Source organism: Palaemon carinicauda, chromosome 8 (genome assembly GCF_036898095.1).
Source record: "Palaemon carinicauda isolate YSFRI2023 chromosome 8, ASM3689809v2, whole genome shotgun sequence".
In the NCBI taxonomy this organism is placed as follows: Eukaryota; Metazoa; Arthropoda; class Malacostraca; order Decapoda; family Palaemonidae; genus Palaemon; species Palaemon carinicauda.
The window spans coordinates 14591007-14608938 of record NC_090732.1 but is presented as its reverse complement, the minus strand read 5'-3'; the positions used below and the strand labels follow the sequence as shown (position 1 = coordinate 14608938).

Here is a 17932-nt window from a genome sequence, read left to right as displayed (position 1 = left end):
GCCCGATACCACGGAGGGAACGTCTGTTCGCTGATTAAAGCCTCTCGAACCCATTTGTCGTACGACATTGCTTCTCCCCTGGACTTGGGAGCTTGCAAGAGGTCCCGGACTAGGAGGACGACAGGCACGAACAGACGAACCCTCAAGCGCAACACTATCCACAACACTATCACTCACTTTAACACTTCCCACTGCACTTTTACACTTCAGCTCCTTCACATCCGCCATGAGCTGATTACAGTCACTAGCCAGGGACTCAACTCTCTCACCCAGAGCTTGGATGGCACGCATCATATCAGCCATCGAAGGTTCCTGAGTGCCAGAAGGGGGATTAGGAGCAACCACTACAGGGGAAGGAATAGGTTGTGGGGCATGAGGAGAGGAAATGTCAATAGAACGAGAGGAACTTCTCCTAACTCTATCTCTCTCTAGCCTACGTGTATATTTTTGGAATTCGATAAAATCGAATTCCGAAAGCCCAACGCACTCCTCACATCGATCTTCCAATTGACAGGTTTTATCCCGACAATTGGAACAAACAGTGTGAGGGTCGATAGAGGCCTTCGGAAGACGCCTTGAACAGTCCCTAGCATTGCACTTCCTAAATTTTGGGACTTGTGAAGGGTCAGCCATTTTGAATTGGTCAAAGGGGAATTCAAAAACTATCAAAAAGTCATCAACAAAGAATCCGTAATCAAAAAGAGTTCAAGGAATTGCGAAGAGAAAGCCTGCACAGCGAAAGCTCAAAACTAGAATACTGTAGTGTACTTCACCAATTAGTTGTGAAAACAAATCCAGTTTAGCAACAGCGAATAAGCACGTCTTGTCGGGAGCACGACAGAGAGAAAATTGAGTTCTTTGTTTACATTGAGTACTGGGTATCTGGACGACAGATGGCGCTGTTGGGCACACCCGCAACCTGTGTAGCGATCGCTGGCGAATTTTACCTTAGAGTTTTCTGTCGAGCAACAGAGTTGCAGCTATTATAATCACCGGCTAAGTTAAATATTGAAAAAGCAGGTTTTTGCAAGAACGTACCGGTACGTCCATGGGGGTAAAGGGATGAGTTTTGTGAAACGTACCAGTAAGTCCTTTGGGACTAAAAGGGTTAAAAAGAAGAACCATACCTTAAATGTCTCTGACGTCTGAATTTCGATAGAGTTGAAGTAAAATTTCTTACTCAATACTTACCAAACATTCATTGTGCAGTAAGCTTTGGTTGACAAAATAAAAGATTAGATTATATCTCCCATATTTCAGTTACTACAACTGTGCACAACCATTCATGGTTGTCATGATCTAAATCTTCATTATTGCTTTATCACCATTATATGTGGAGATGAGGGCAGGATCAAATGAATTTTGGGTAAGTATTGAAATAGTAAATTGAATTTTTATAACCTTATTTATTTCAATTAGTTTTACCGAGCAGTCACTGTGCTGATTCCTAATCTAACCAGATGGTGAGTAATAGTAAAAAATTAGGGATGGTTACAGAAATCCACCAGACTGTTTGTTACCCAGGATTAAAGCACCAGCCAACTTACTCTAAGGAAATATGAGATTGAGAAAGGACTCATAATTTCTCTTCTAACTCCATAATAACTAGAGAAGGCTTGCTTTAAAACCAAGGACCCCATCATTACAAAACCTAACATTTAGATGATTAACTGACCAAAAGGAATACCACCAACAGGAAACCAAATGATAACCAGCCAACAGAACGTCTCTATGGAAGCAAATAGAGTTGATTTTTAGCTCTAGTAGGCAGAATCTTTTATATACTGTACTAAATTTAACCCTAATAGCTAATTCTCAATTAGTGATGATAGAGGTGTGTTTTAGCTCTAGTAGGAAAGCTAAAACTGTTTATAAATGCAAATTAATGCTATGCACCTACTGCAAAAGCAAATTAATTTGAGATGAAACAAACAAATGAAATGAGAGAGACAGTTGACTGCAAGCCAAGTTGGAAGGAGGGAGTTGGGGGTAGCCTATGAGGCATGAAAGCGATTTGGTAAATGTGTCATGAAAGTGAAGGAATATAGCAGTCCTGAACATGCAGAAAACATTCACAGACAGCGTGTAAGCTGGGGTGAGAGATTTCTGCTGGCTCGGAGAGAGAGAGGTCCCAAGTGACTGATGCTTAAGTGTACTGTAAGGTGAGAGGTACGATGAAAGTTTGGTTGCAGAAAGGGAGAGAGAGCTAGAGAAGTTCTGGCTAAGGAAGCAACACAGAGTCCATAAATAGAGAAGGGTTAAGAAGATAGTTTCTTAGGTTTATATAATGAATGAGATTTTCAGATGGGTATGGGAGGAGACTGTGTGTGAGGGAAGGGGATTTTGGGAAAAGAAGTGAGAAGCTTCAACATCAAACGGTAATTAGAGCATTCATCTCTAAGGAGGGGGAAAATGATGGTAGGGGAACGGTGGTGTGCTGTAGGGGAAGAAGGGGATGGAAAGTGAGACACAGGATAGTGAGCAATGCAGTGACAGGCAATGACATATCTAGGTTAAAAGATCAATGCATGACAAAGTAACTGTCAGGATATGTAAGTGAGTAGGCTCACATATATTTAGAACCTCAATATCTTCATTTTCTATTAGTGATATACTAGCAAATTGCCTTTTGAGTTTGCTAACATATCTCCCCATAATGGATGTCTGCTGTTCATATCTCTCAGAGAAAGAAATTGTTAGGGGAGTTGGTTTATCACCTCAGCCACATCATCATAGATACTGTCATTAGGGGGTAAATAAAGTGAACATATTGTATGCATATTTCCTAATTAGATCTATTTGGACTGTCACTGCTTGTAGAGTAGATCTAAAAAATTTTGGGGAATTTCGCTGCAAACATGCATGAGACTTATGCCATGACTACTTCTCTGATGATTGCATGGTGTTCTGTAACTGATGTATTCTCTAAGCATGGAATAAACACATCTAGCATTGTTTCATTTAGAAATGCAACTATAGGTGAATGGTCAAGAATTAGGTGCTTCAGCTCTTCATATTTAACCCTCAAACCCTAACAGTTCCACTTAAAGATTGAAGAGAAAATAATACTTTAATATTAGATATCTTTGAATTGATAGAAATCTCTGATAATCTCTTTGTGAAAGTGGGTCTTGCTAAGCTTTATTTGACATTTTTCTTAGCAAACTTCTTATCTAGTTATCAAGGGGGGGTGAACCTTGACATTGATTTTATATATATTCATCATAATTTTCAGACAAAATATCATACCTACAGTATTTGCAATGGGTATTTTTACGTTTCTTATTGGAGGGGAGAGAGATAGTGGTCACCCTTTTTTTATAAAAAAAAATGGAGAGCTATTGGGATTATGTACTTCTTTTGTCACAGGTGCATAAAATAGTTCTCCAGCAGAAGATCCTTCCCCTAAATTCAGCAACAATATTGCCTGAGATGACAACCTAGGGTTGTACATCCAAGATGTGGAAGATTCAGTAGAGGCAGTGCCTCTTTGATAAGATGCAGAATCCCAATCATGAGGCATGGTATTTGCCTTAAAAGGTAATTTAGAAAGTAGAAGCTTACCATTACCTGGTCTAGGTAGTGTTACATTTTTCTCTGGATGTCCATCACCCTTAGATTTTAAGGCCTGGGCATAACTTTTTGTTTTGCTTAAAAGTCACCTAGCATATCCCACACTGATATGTTCTGCATCTGACTTCTGAACATCTGCTTCTTCTATTTGATATTGAGGACATTTCTTATTGGTTGGCTAGTGATTCTGGCTACAATTAGTGCACTTTGCAACAGATGTGCGGATTCCATGTTTAAGACCAGAATAATTGTCGCAGCTTTTCCTTTTTACATACCCTAGATGGCTGTCTAAATTTGAAGTAATTGTAGCATTGTAAAATTTTCTGTTTGTAAAGGCAAACTTGTATTCTCTAATGTATTTTCAATGTATATAATAGTATACATTAATACTGCAATCATAAAAAATTATCATAATAGTTCTGGGAATCTTATATTTCTTTAAGGCACATATCAAAGATTTCATCCTTGGTAAACTTATAAAGGTCCCTATTAAAATTCACTTATCTTCCACAGCTAAAATTCTAACGTGGTTTGATATACACCATTAGAATTCTTCTATTATGATGTTATTCAGCATAGAAGACTGCATTTTAGATAAGGTATGAATACAGATGGATTTATTGCCAAATCTAGAAACTGTCTCCGCGTTCTATAGTACCTACTTTCTTTTCTAATATCTTGTTAAATTTATATTAATTATTTCTTCTCCTTTTATAGTTGCAATAATACACATTGGTGGCTTGGGCTTTCTTCCTGATATCAAACTTATTTTGGGGTAACAAATTTCATTCTGATACCAGTCAGTGGGGCAATATATGTCCAGATTTCCAGGAGATCCATTGAATAGCACTCCAGTAACCTGACCATTATCAACGTTTATTTTCAAAATATCACATATTGCTTTGAAAGCTTCCTCATAATTACTAAAGGAGATCGATGCTTCCCATTTGCCTTCTTTGAAATCCATCCTTATTTTGCTAATTTTAACATGTTTAAAAGTCATCCATAATACAGTACTTTATAGTATTGGTATACTGTATTACATATGTGAATGACATTCAAATTCTTTACCTTACCTTTACTTTTCTAAACATTAGAATAGTGGTACTTTTTAGTGCCTAGGTCATCAACAGAAAAACTGAAGTTATTCATGATCATTTTGGGGGGTAGGAAGTGAAATAAAAATGAACAAAACAAATTGGAAAAAAGTTTAAGGGATGTAAAATTCTAGACTACAGTATCTGTCATCCTTATAGAAACCCCACTAGCCTTTCATGGAGCTAATTCCTACACCCAAGACACATGTCAGAGCTGACTCCCAAAATTACACTCCTTACCCTACCACGATGGGATGGTACCACTATGATTAGAGTGGTTGAAGTGTAAGCCAAATCCACTTGATGGGACTGAAAGCATTTCAAGAATACAATCATCCACACTTTAATTACAGTGGTTGGTAAATCGTACAGAATAGTGGGAGTTCTATCCATGGGCCAAATTATTTCACAAGAATAGTTCCACATCCCAATATAGGAATATTGACACTTCTTTGGTCCAAACATTATCGGGTAGTTGGCACAACGACCACCACAGCTTCCACAATTGGTTCTAAAAAAACTCTAATCCCAGAAATGGTATCCCTTCCCAAAATTCTAAACATTGTAAAGAAAGGTGGGAGACAGTTGATAAAAATATGGAGAAGAAAGATCAGACAGCAAGGTGGGAAATAGTGACTAAAATATGAAGCAGTTTGAAGTAGTAATAAGCCATAGAAAAAGCATGAGAGAAATTTTGAGTCAAACAGAGGAAAAGATGATTCCCATCTGAAAGCCCTCTTGTCCATTATATCGCTTCAATCTGTTGAAGCCAAATGACTAGGTAAAGGCATTCTCTCATTACGAGGGAAAAAGCAAATAAAATTCCTTTTATCTGCTAAATCACAATGAAGTCAAACCATAACTACATGCACCCTTCCACCTTTATTGATGGAGAAAAGATGACAATGAATAACAATGAACAAGAGTTTAACTAAAGAAAGCTAGCAGTGGTGATACTTTTTTCTATTAGGACTGGACAATGATATATACAACAATTAAACCTACAACTCATATCATTTAGCACAATGATTACTGGGTATTTTCAATAAAACAACGAATAATTTCTAACATAAATTGAAGTAAAAAAAAATAACATCTACATTGGAAACTAAGAACTGATAATTTTGCTTTTCCAATTTGAAAAAACTTATATTAACTCATTGGGTTAAAAATCAGATCATTTTATTTAACATTCACATTTTCTTACCTTCCCTTCAGAAGCTTTATTTGAAGCAGTTGAATATGACCGATAATATAACGTATGCAACCGCCTCAATAGAGGTCGCCTGAGATTTGACAACATTTTATACTTTATTTCTGATTACTGTAAGTGTCCTCAAAAAACCTGTAAATAAAAGACATTGTTCTTCATATATCACAATCTTAATACAAACCAAATTAAATGCCAAACAACCTAAAACCATATGACCAATATTTCTCAACATCAAAAAAACACAAGAAACTAATATTCTAAGTCTGATTTCAGCATCCTGTACTATAGAATACCAATTATTTCATAAAAGCATTTTATTTCAATAAGTCTCACACAACATTCAATGTGTTATAAGCTTTGAAGGCACAGATTTGGTTGACAAACATCAGACATTTTTTTATAATTATGTTATTTTCCTTAGTAAAATAAATTTTTGAATATACTTACCCGATGATCATGTAGCTGTCAACTCTGTTGCCCGACAGAAAAAACCTAAGGTCGGGATACGCCAGCGATCGCTATACAGGTGGGGGTGTACAACAACAGCGCCATCTGTCGAGTAGATACTCAGGTACTTCTTGTCAACAAGAACCAATTTTCTCCTCGGTCCACTGGGTCTCTATGGGGAGGAAGGGAGGGTCCTTAAATTCATGATCATCGGGTAAGTATATTCAAAAATTTATTTTACTAAGGAAAATAACATTTTTCAATATTAATCTTACCCGATGATCATGTAGCTGATTCACACCCAGGGGGGTGGGTGGAGACCAGCATACATGTTAACATTAGAAGCTAAGTATCCCGTATTTCATTTTAGCAGTTATTCAAAATAACAAACATAAAATAAATAAGTACCTGGTAAGGAAGTCGACTTGAACCATTACTCTGCCTTTTTAAGTACGTCTTCCTTACTGAGCCTAGCGATCCTCTTAGGATGCTGAGCGACTCCTAGGTGCTGAAGTATGAAGGGCTGCAACCCATACTAAAGGACCTCATCACAACCTCTAATCTAGGCGCTTCTCAAGAAAGAATTTGACCACCCGCCAAATCAACCAGGATGCGGAAGGCTTCTTAGCCTTCCGTACAACCCAAAAACAACAATAAAAAGCATTTCAAGAGAAAGATTAAAAAAGGTTATGGGATTATGGGAATGTAGTGGTTGAGCCCTCACCTACTACTGCACTCGCTGCTACGAATGGTCCCAGGGTGTAGCAGTTCTCGTAAAGAGACTGGACATCTTTAAGGTAAAATGATGCGAACACTGACTTGCTTCTCCAATAGGTTGCATCCATTACACTCTGCAGAGAACGGTTCTGTTTGAAGGCCACTGAAGTAGCGACAGCTCTAACTTCATGTGTCCTTACCTTCAGCAAAGCATGGTCTTCTTCCTTCAGATGAGAATGGGCCTCTCTAATCAAAAGCCTGATGTAATAAGAAACTGCGTTCTTAGACATCGGTAAAGCAGGTTTCTTAATAGAACACCATAAAGCTTCTGATTGTCCTCGTAATGGCTTTGTACGTCTTAAATAGTACTTAAGAGCTCTTACTGGGCATAGTACTCTCTCTTGTTCGTTACCAACCAAGTTGGACAGGCTTGGGATCTCGAACGACTTGGGCCAAGGACGAGAAGGAAGCTCGTTTTTAGCTAAAAAACCAAGCTGTAAGGAACATGTAGCCGTTTCAGATGTAAAACCTATGTTCCTGCTGAAGGCGTGAATCTCACTGACTCTTTTAGCTGTTGCTAAGCAAACGAGGAAAAGAGTCTTTAATGTGAGATCCTTAAAAGAGGCTGATTGAAGCAGTTCGAACCTTGCTGACATCAGGAACCTTAAAACCACGTCTAGGTTCCAGCCTGGTGTGGCTAACCGACGCTCCTTTGAGGTCTCAAAAGACTTAAGGAGGTCCTGTAGATCTTTGTTGGTGGAAAGATCTAAGCCTCTGTGGCGGAAGACTGCTGCCAACATGCTTCTGTAACCTTTGATCGTAGGAGCTGATAGGGATCTTACATTCCTTAGATGTAAAAGGAAGTCAGCTATCTGCGTTACAAAGGTACTGGTTGAGGAAACTGAATTCGCCTTGCACCAGCTTCGGAAGACTTCCCATTTTGACTGGTAGACCTTGAGAGTGGATGTCCTCCTTGCTCTGGCAATCGCTATGGCTGCCTCCTTCGAAAAGCCTCTAGCTCTTGAGAGTCTTTCGATAGTCTGAAGGCAGTCAGACGAAGAGCGTGGAGGCTTGGGTGTACCTTCTTTACGTGCGGCTGACGCAGAAGGTCCACTCTTAGAGGAAGAGTCCTGGGAACGTCCACTAGCCATTGCAGTACCTCGGTGAACCATTCTCTCGCGGGCCAGAGGGGAGCAACCAACGTCAACCGTGTCCCTTCGTGAGATGCGAACTTCTGCAGTACCTTGTTGACAATCTTGAACGGAGGGAACGCATACAGGTCTAGATGGGACCAATCCAGAAGAAAGGCATCTACGTGAACTGCTGCTGGGTCCGGAATCGGTGAGCAATAATTCGGGAGCCTCTTGGTCATCGAGGTAGCGAACAGATCTATGGTGGGCTGACCCCACAGGGCCCATAGTCTGCTGCAAACATTCTTGTGAAGGGTCCACTCTGTGGGGATGACCTGACCCTTCCGGCTGAGGCGATCTGCCATGACATTCATGTCGCCTTGAATGAACCTCGTTACCAGGGAAATCTTTCGATCTCTTGACCAGGTGAGGAGGTCCCTTGCGATCTCGAACAACTTCCTCGAATGAGTCCCTCCTTGCTTGGAGATGTACGCCAAGGCTGTAGTGTTGTCGGAGTTCACCTCCACCACCTTGCCTAGAAGGAGGGACTTGAAGTTTCTCAAGGCCAGATGAACTGCCAATAGCTCCTTGCAGTTGATGTGAAGTGTTCTTTGCTCCGGATTCCACGTGCCCGAGCATTCCCGTCCGTCCAGTGTCGCACCCCAGCCCGTGTCTGATGCGTCCGAGAAGAGAAGGTGGTCGGGGGTTTGAACAGCCAATGGTAGACCTTCCTTGAGAAGAATGCTGTTCTTCCACCACGTCAGCGCAGACCTCATCTCTTCGGATATAGGAACTGAGACCGCTTCTAGCGTCATGTCCTTTCTCCAGTGAGCAGCTAGATGATACTGAAGGGGGCGGAGGTGGAGTCTCCCTAACGCGATGAACTGGGCCAGCGATGAAAGCGTCCCTGTTAGACTCATCCACTGCCTGACTGAACATCGGTTCCTTCTCAGCATGCTCTGGATGCATTCTTGGGCTTGACTGATTCTGGGGGCCGACGGAAAAGCCCAAAAAGCTCGACTCTGAATCTCCATACCTAGATAGACAATGGTTTGGGATGGGACGAGTTGGGACTTCTCTATATTGACCAGGAGACCCAATTCCTTGGTCAGATCCATAGTCCATCTGAGATTCTCCAGACAGCGACGACTTGACGGAGCTCTTAAAAGCCAGTCGTCCAAATAGAGGGAGGCTCTGATGTCTGCCAAGTGAAGGAATTTGGCAATATTCCTCATCAGTTTGGTAAACACAAGAGGTGCCGTGCTTAGGCCAAAGCACAGGGCTTGGAACTGGTAAACGACCTTTCCAAAGACGAACCTTAGGAAAGGTTGGGAGTCTGGATGGACGGGGACATGAAAGTACGCATCTTTTAGGTCCAACGAGACCATCCAGTCTTCCTTCCTGACCGATGCTAGCACCGACTTCGTCGTCTCCATGGTGAACGTCTGCTTGGTGACAAAAGCATTGAGAGCACTGACGTCCAGCACCGGTCTCCACCCTCCTGTCTTCTTCGCTACCAGGAAGAGACGGTTGTAGAAGCCCGGGGATTGATGGTCCCGGACTATGACTACCGCTCCCTTTTGTAGCAAGAGAGACACCTCTTGCTGCAAAGCTAGCCTCTTGTCCTCCTCCTTGTAGTTGGGAGAGAGGTTGATGGGAGAAGTTGCTAGAGGGGGATTGCGCCAGAACGGAATCCTGTATCCCTCTCTTAGCAACTTCACAGACTGAGCGTCTGCACCTCTGCTCTCCCAAGCCTGCCAGTAGTTCTTGAGCCTGGCTCCCACTGCTGTCTGGAGAGGTAGGCAGTCAGATTCTGCCTTTTGAGGACTTGGAACCCTTCTTCTTTTTGCCACGATGACTGTCGGCACGGGTACCTCCTCTGCTGGAGGTTCTGCCACGAAAGGGCGGGATGAACCTAGACGCTGGTGTGTCCATCCTAGGTCTAGGCACGGAAGGTAAAGCTGTGACTTTACGTGCGGAAGACGCCACCAGGTCATGGGTATCCTTCTGGATCAACGAGGCAGCAATCCCCTTGATCAGCTCTTCCGGAAAGAGACACTTGGAAAGCGGAGCAAACATCAACTCCGACTTCTGGCATGGTGTGATCCCCGCAGACAAGAAGGAGCAAAGGTGATCTCTCTTCTTAAGCACTCCAGACACGTACGAAGCCGCAAGCTCACCAGACCCATCCCGAATGGCTTTGTCCATGCTAGACATGATAAGCATGGCAGAGTCCTTATCCGAAGGGGAGGTCTTTCTGCTTAACGCTCCCAAACACCAGTCCAGGAAGTTGAAGATCTCAAAAGCACGAAAAACTCCCTTCAACAGATGGTCCATGTCAGAAAAGGACCAGCAAATCTTGGAGCGTCTCATAGCCAGCCTGCGGGGAGAGTCAACCAGACTTGAGAAGTCGCCCTGGGCAGAGGCAGGAACTCCCAAGCTGGGTTCCTCTCCCGTGGCATACCAGACGCTAGATTTGGAAGCAAGCTTGGTAGGCGGAAAGATGAAGGCAGTCTTCCCCAGTTGCTTCTTGGACTGCAACCACTCTCCCAGTACCCTCAAAACTCTCTTGGATGAGCGCGCGAGTACGAGTTTCATAAAGGCAGGAGCTGCTGACTGCATGCCTAAAGCGAACTCGGAGGGAGGTGAGCGCGGGGTTGCAGACACAAACTGTTCCGGATACAACTCCCTAAACAGGGCAAGGACTTTCCTAAAGTCTAAGGAGGGAGGCGTAGACTTGGGTTCTTCTATGTCGGAGTGCGGATCGTCCAAATGCGCAGCTTCGTCGTCATCAGATACTCCTTCATCCGAAAGCTGAGGAGGAAGTGGCAAAGGTGGAGCAGAAAGCTGAACGGCTGAATCCGGCAGCACGGGTGCATGCGTAGCTGCACTGGATCCAACATCATGCCGCTGCTGGTCAGTCTGCGAGCTGGCAACAACAAAAGCGGAGTGCTGGTGCGTGGGAGGGACTGCCGCATTGCGTCAAAACACGGCAGCTTGACAGCACCTTCCCACTGCTGATGCGGTAGCTCACGCATGTCAACGGAGGGTGCCGCATGTCGGTTAACGTCAACATGCGTCTGGCAGGGTCGACTGCGCATCGGTGGTGGAGCTCTCACAGGTGGAGTGTGGGAGCAGGCAGCCGCAGTATCTGCTGAGCGCACAACCGTGGCAGGTTGTAGGTTAACAGGTGCAGTGTCAACCTTCTCAGCACGATACTCCTGCATGAAGGAAGCAAGCTGAGACTGCATAGTCTGCAGCATGGACCACTTAGGGTCTACTGTGGTTGGTGCGGCAACAGACGGAGTGATTGCCTGCTGCGGAACCACTCTACCTCTCTTGGGAGGTGTGCAGTCTTCGGAAGACTGCGGCGAGTCCGAACTGACCCAGTGGCTACACCTGGGCCGTTGGACTCGCTCGGAAGGGACCTTGCGCTTGAGAGGTCGTGAGACCTTGGTCCAACGTTTCTTCCTAGAAACTTCTTCCACAGACGAGGAATGAATGGGCTCACTCGTCTGTTTGTGGATGGGACGATCTCTGCAAGATGCGTCCGCAACCACTGAGGGTACATCCGTACGCTGATCAAGGCCTGTCGAACCCTTTGGTCCTTCGACATTGCTTCTCCCCTGGGCTTGGGAGCTTGCAAGAGGTCCCGGACTGGGAGGACGACTGGCACGAACAGATGCACCCTCATGCGTAACACTGACACTGACACTTTTCACCGCACTTGCACTCACTACACTTCCCACTGCACTTTTTGCTTTCAACTCTTTGACATCGGCCAAAAGTTGATTCCGGTCATTAGCTAATGACTCCACTCTGTCACCAAGAGCCTGAATGGCACGCATCATGTCCGCCATCGAGGGTTGAGCACTAGTAGCAGGGTCGGGAGTCACCACTACAGGGGAAGGAATAGGTTGAGGGGCATGGGGAGAGGAAAAAATCAAACGAGCGAGAAGAACTCCTCCTGATCCTATCCTTCTCTAGCCTACGTGCATTCTTTAGGAATTCATTAAAATCGAATTCCGAAAGCCCAGCGCATTCCTCACATCGATCTTCCAATTGACAGGATTTACCCCTACAATTGGAACAAACGGTGTGAGGATCTATAGAGGCCTTCGGAAGACGCCTAGAACAGTCCCTAGCGCTACACTGCCTGTACTTAGGGACTTGAGAATGGTCAGACATCTTGAATTCTTGAATTAGCCAAGGGGGGAATCCAAAATCTAGCAAAGTTCATCAACAATTAATCCAAATCTAATCAAAAAGCTTGATAAGCTAATGATAATAGTTCCTGAATAGCGAAAGCTAAAATCTAGAGCGAATACATCACCAAAAGCGTGAAAACAACTCCAGAAACAACAGCGTATCCAAGTAGGTCTTGCCGGTGGCACGACAGAGGAAAAATTGGTTCTTGTTGACAAGAGGTACCTGAGTACCTACTCGACAGATGGCGCTGTTGTTGTACACCCCCACCTGTATAGCGATCGCTGGCGTATCCCGACCTTAGGTTTTTTCTGTCGGGCAACAGAGTTGACAGCTACATGATCATCGGGTAAGATTAATATTGAAAATGTATATTTCCTAACTATACAAACCTGAGTCCTTTAATAGAAATGACAAATTTGATAGTAATTTGTATTTTTCCTAATGATACAAACCTTGAGATCTTTATAGAGAATATACTTCAGCATAGCTGAAAGACTAGCCATAAGACTTTTAGTAAGGTGCGGCAACAGACGGAGTGATTGCCTGCTGCGGAACCACTCTACCTCTCTTGGGAGGTGTGCAGTCTTCGGAAGACTGCGGCGAGTCCGAACTGACCCAGTGGCTACACCTGGGCCGTTGGACTCGCTCGGAAGTAACTGGAAAGGAATTATTTTTTCATACACCAAGGCCCGCCTGAACAGACCTTTAGTGTTTGATGGAGGGCGAGAAATAAACCTCTAAAAGTAAAAGTAAAAGTAAGTACCCCCACTAGTTAGTGGTGGGGGGGGGGGTTAGATGGTAGTACTGGCCACCCCGCTCACACACACACTTGTGTTCTATCATCACTTTTGATTGCAGGCAGGACTTGTAGGGGATAGGTGCAGGAGGAACAAATTTGTATAAAGAGCTCAGGGATTGTATTGTTAAGAAAAATATCAATTACTTTCAAATATGTCATTTGTTCCATCACTAAATACAAACCATTTCGCTCTTTATAAGGAAGACTCACACTTAGGCGGGTCGAAGTCCTCCCCAAATGGTTGGTTTTTGACCCAGGGTGTTCCTCCGTTATATGAACGATCTTATAGAGGACGTACCCTGAAATTTTGCTAAAATTCTGTGCATACGCACACGTTAGCGGCCTGAGCAACCCGTATGATTGTGTGATAACTAAGCAATGTAACTTATCCTGGTAAGAATTCTTGGAGCCCTAGGACATGCTTGAACAAACCAATGGACATTGCCCAATTCCCTGTTCTAGCCCTCTACAGTTAAGTCCTTGGAGACCATAAAGCATTCTAACTCCCAAAAAGGCAGTAAGAGTCACTGGATATCATCCTACAAATATTGTTTTTATAGAATTATATACAGGCAGATGAATTTTTGTAAACTTGCGACTTACTGTGTAATTGGCAACTGTAAATTTATTACAATTTGGTGAAGGTACTATTTAGGAGTTTGCAAAATATAATAAAGAGCAGCAACATTACTAAGGGGTGCTAACTGAATTGCACTGGTTGTCTATTAAAGCTGGAATGATTATTGAAGTATGTGCAATGACACATCAAACTATTAGAACAGGATATGCACGGTATTGTTTTCAAGTTCTTGGAGCCAAGATGCACCTTAAATGTGGGTTCTAACCACGACATAAGGACTGTTATAAATTCTTCCAGGAAGAACAGGCTTGCTGTCCCCCACCCCCGGGCTAGGTCTGTGACCTGAGAAGGCTTGTGACCTAGGAAGGGGGGTCTAGGGAGCTTGCCCCTAGTTAGGTCTGTGACCTGGGAACTACTAGGTTAGGTTAGGTCAGTTTGTTAGGTTCTGTGGCCTTCTACAATTCTCAAAAGTGTTAAATAATCCTGTTTTGTCCTGTTTTCGTACACGCATAGTCTCTAGTTTCCACCTGGTTTTCCATAACGTTAAGAGTCCCACTCAGCGCCATTACTGCTTACCAGCACATAAGAGCTTAATGTTTTCTTTTTTTGCAAGCGAAGCGAGCCCACGGCGCAGCAAAAACCATTAAATTTCGGTAATATTTTGATAGAGTCTAATAGTCTTTCCTCCGCTGTGTGTTCGCTTCTCGTGGAAAAAAAAATAGAGCTTCCATGTACTGGCAAGCGGTAATGGCGCTAGGTGGGACTCTACCGTATTATTACCCGGCCTATTTGCAGTGAAAATAAGGGTAAAAATTGTTGAAAGCAAAATTTTCACTAGAGGAAAACCTATTTTTTTCTATAATAAATGTTGTCCCGTGTTGTTCTACAATTTTACCAAAATTACATATTACTAATGCATACAAACATCAAAACCTTGGGTTCCTTACCTAACCGACCCTGGGACAATGTGTCTTTACCGTACTTGGATGGGTATTCCTTTGACCGGTGACAAGGTACCATAAAGCTGGCTACTAAAGGTAATAGCACTTTGGAACTTTAACATGCAACTTAACTCAAGTTGAGACAAGCGTAAAAGTAGTGAAATGACGTACCGTTAAGACTAACATATAAATTATCGCCTTTACATTGAAAATTTTGACACAAGAAGGCAGACGTCTGGGGGTGAAAAGGAAAATAACGGAGAAAACAAATACGAACAGTAGTAGTAGTAACGGGACTATTCTTTTGAAATAACCCTTTTCTTGTGAGCGCGCTTATCTAAGTTATCTTTTCCTATAGTATTGTGTATTTTAATAATAGTTTTTGTATATATGTAATGCTATACTTCCCTCCAATTCCTGTTTCAAAAAATTCTGACTTCTTTTATAGGAATGTTGAGTTGATTTGCTGCTGAAGGTGGTCTACGTGGTATTTTCCTTTTATTTTTTGAGACCCCAGAGGCCAGAGTTGATTGATTTCGGAACTTATTTGTGAGGAATGTGACAGTGAGCCTTGGACCTTTGGAAATAGATGAAACATGCCAGAAAATTTCATACGGCTTTCAGAGTTAAAGAGAATTAGTGCAATAGGCAGTAAATTGGCCAAGGCACCAACCACACTGAGGTACTACTGCTAGAGTTATTGGGTCCTTTGACTGGCCAGACAGTACTGCATTGGATCCCTATCTCTGGTTACGGTTCATTTCAATTTTGCCGACACATACACAGAATAGTCTGGTCTATTCTTTACACATACTTCTCTTTCCGTATACACTTGACAATACTGGAATTACCAAACAATTCTTCTTCTCTCTAGAGGTTAACTGCTGCATTTTAATTGTTCAGTGGCTACTTTCCTCTTGGTAAAGATAGAAGAGACACTTCAGCTATGACAAGTAGCTCTTCTAGGAGAAGGCCACTCCAAAATCAAACCATTATTATATAGTCTTGGATAGTGTCATAGCCTCTGTACCATGGTCTTCCACTGTCTTGGGTTAGAGTTCTCTTGCTTGAGGGTACACTCGGGCACATATTCTATCTTATTTCTCCTCATCTTGTTTTGTTAAATTTTTTATAAGTTGATATAGGAAATATTTATTTCAATGTTACTGTCCCTAAAATATTTCATTTTTCCTTATTTCCTTTCCTCGCTGTGCTATTTTCCCTGCTAGAGTCCCTGGGCTAATAGCATTTTGATTTTCCAACAAGGTTTGTAGTTTAGCAAGTAGTAGTAATAATAATAATAATAATAATAATAATAATAATAATAATAATAATAATAATAATAAGGTGATATCGAGCGACTCTTGCTACATTATTCATTTCAGCACTGAGAGACAAATTACAGTCAAGTGATATACCCCGTCTCTCCTAAATCATTCACCAGAATGCTTTGAAGAAGTTTTTAAGATTTTAAACTGGGAAATAACATTAATGGGGAATACCTTAACAATTGAAGATTTGTAGATGACATGGTTCTATTTAGTGAATCGTGGAATAAATTACAAAAGATGATAGCAGATTTGAATCGAAAAAGCAGAAATGTAGTACTGAAAATGAATATGGATAAAACCAAGATAATGATCAATGAAACTGAAAAGACAACAAATAAAGGTTATGGACAAACCTCTAGAGATTGTTCATGAATATACGTACTTGGGATAGACAGTAAATTGCCACTTTCTCTAAAAAGAATATATAATCGTATGCTCCTACCAGTACTAACTTATGCATCAGAAACTTGGAGCCTTACTAAAGCCTTAGAACATAAAGTAGTTACAACTCAAACTCCCAAAGAGCTAAGAAAAGAATAATAATGGGATTAACACTAATAGACAGAAAAAAAAGCAACATGGATACGAGAGCAAACTAAAGTAAACAACATGCAGGAGAAAGAAATGGACATGGGTAGGACATATAATGAGAATGTCAGATAATATATGGACATTAAGAATAACAAAATGGGTCCTTATAGATTGCAAAAGAAGCAGGAGAAGGAAGAGAATACGATGGATTGGCGAGCGAAGAACGTTTGCGGGTGTGGACTGACATAGAAAGACCGTAAACAGACACAAGTGGAAGGACATATCTGAAGCCTCTGTCCTGGTGATGATATACTGCAATATACATGTGCTTGTTATTACTATGTTAATATTAGTATATATATATATATATATATATATATATATATATATATATATATATATATATATATATATATATATATATATATATATATATATATGTATATATGTGTGTGTGTGTGTGTGTGTGTGTGATACAAATTTATACGTGACTGCTGACATGTTCTGACGCATGGTGTGGATTAGATCATACAATTTGCATCAGCTTTTGGTCACTGATTTTCGCGTAAATCTTAAATCTCATTAATTGTGTGAGTGAAGGCTTAAATGTCACCTGTTGTCAAACTGACTATTTGAGGAAGGTGATGTCAGTAATAATGATCGCTCTCTGATTTCGAGAGATAAGTTGGCGATGAGAGTTTTGCTTTTGGTGTCATGAATAATTTGAGTCGTGATTCATGATGGCCAGACGATGGGTTAAAGGAGGGGGGGGGGGTGGAGTGGAAGGGAAAGGAAGGAATAAGGGGTTGACGAAGGAAACAAAAAAAGGAAATATTGACTATATATGCTCCAAAAGTTTAGTTCTCTCTCTCTCTCTCTCTCTCTCTCTCTCTCTCTCTCTCTCTCTCTCTCTCTCTCTCTCTCTCTCTCTCTCTCTCTCTCTGTATATATATATATATATATATATATATATATATATATATATATATATCATCATCATCATCATCATCATCATCATCATCTCCTCCTATGCCTATTGACGCCAAGGGCCTTGGCTAGATTTCGCCAGTTGCCTCTATCTTGAGCTTTTAATTTTATACTTCTCCATTCATCATCTACTTTGCGCTTCATAGTTCTCAGTCATGTAGGCCTGGGTCTTCCAACTCTTCTCGTGTCTTGTGGAGCCCAGCTGAAAGTTTGGTGAACTAATCTGTATTATCCTTTTTACTATTTATTTTATCCAAAAATGACATTTGCTACGTTTCCAGACTTTCTCAAACTGTAATTTGTAAATACTTTTATGAAAATATGTCTTCAAGCTGTCGTTGCATATTTTGTAATTTACGTGGCATTTCTTATCATGT

At 41.8% G+C, this 17932-nt stretch overlaps 1 protein-coding gene across 2 annotated transcripts in view; it reads right to left on the bottom strand.

Annotated features, from left to right (window-relative positions):
* The window catches only part of PheRS-m (Phenylalanyl-tRNA synthetase, mitochondrial), a 60946-nt gene extending 45916 nt beyond the window's left edge, over window positions 1–15030 (bottom strand). Inside the window, exons 1-2 of one of the 2 annotated variants that reach the window (XM_068378513.1) lie at window positions 14878–15030; window positions 5878–6015 (exon numbers count right to left, since the gene is read on the bottom strand). In XM_068378513.1, the coding sequence (XP_068234614.1) occupies window positions 5878–5973 (96 nt within the window). In that variant the 5' untranslated portion in view covers window positions 5974–6015; window positions 14878–15030. Of the gene's footprint in view, window positions 1–5877; window positions 6016–14712; window positions 14853–14877 lie in introns of those variants that run through there. The other variant, XM_068378514.1, reaches the window with a different exon arrangement.
* Between the last annotated feature and the right edge of the window lie 2902 nt (window positions 15031–17932).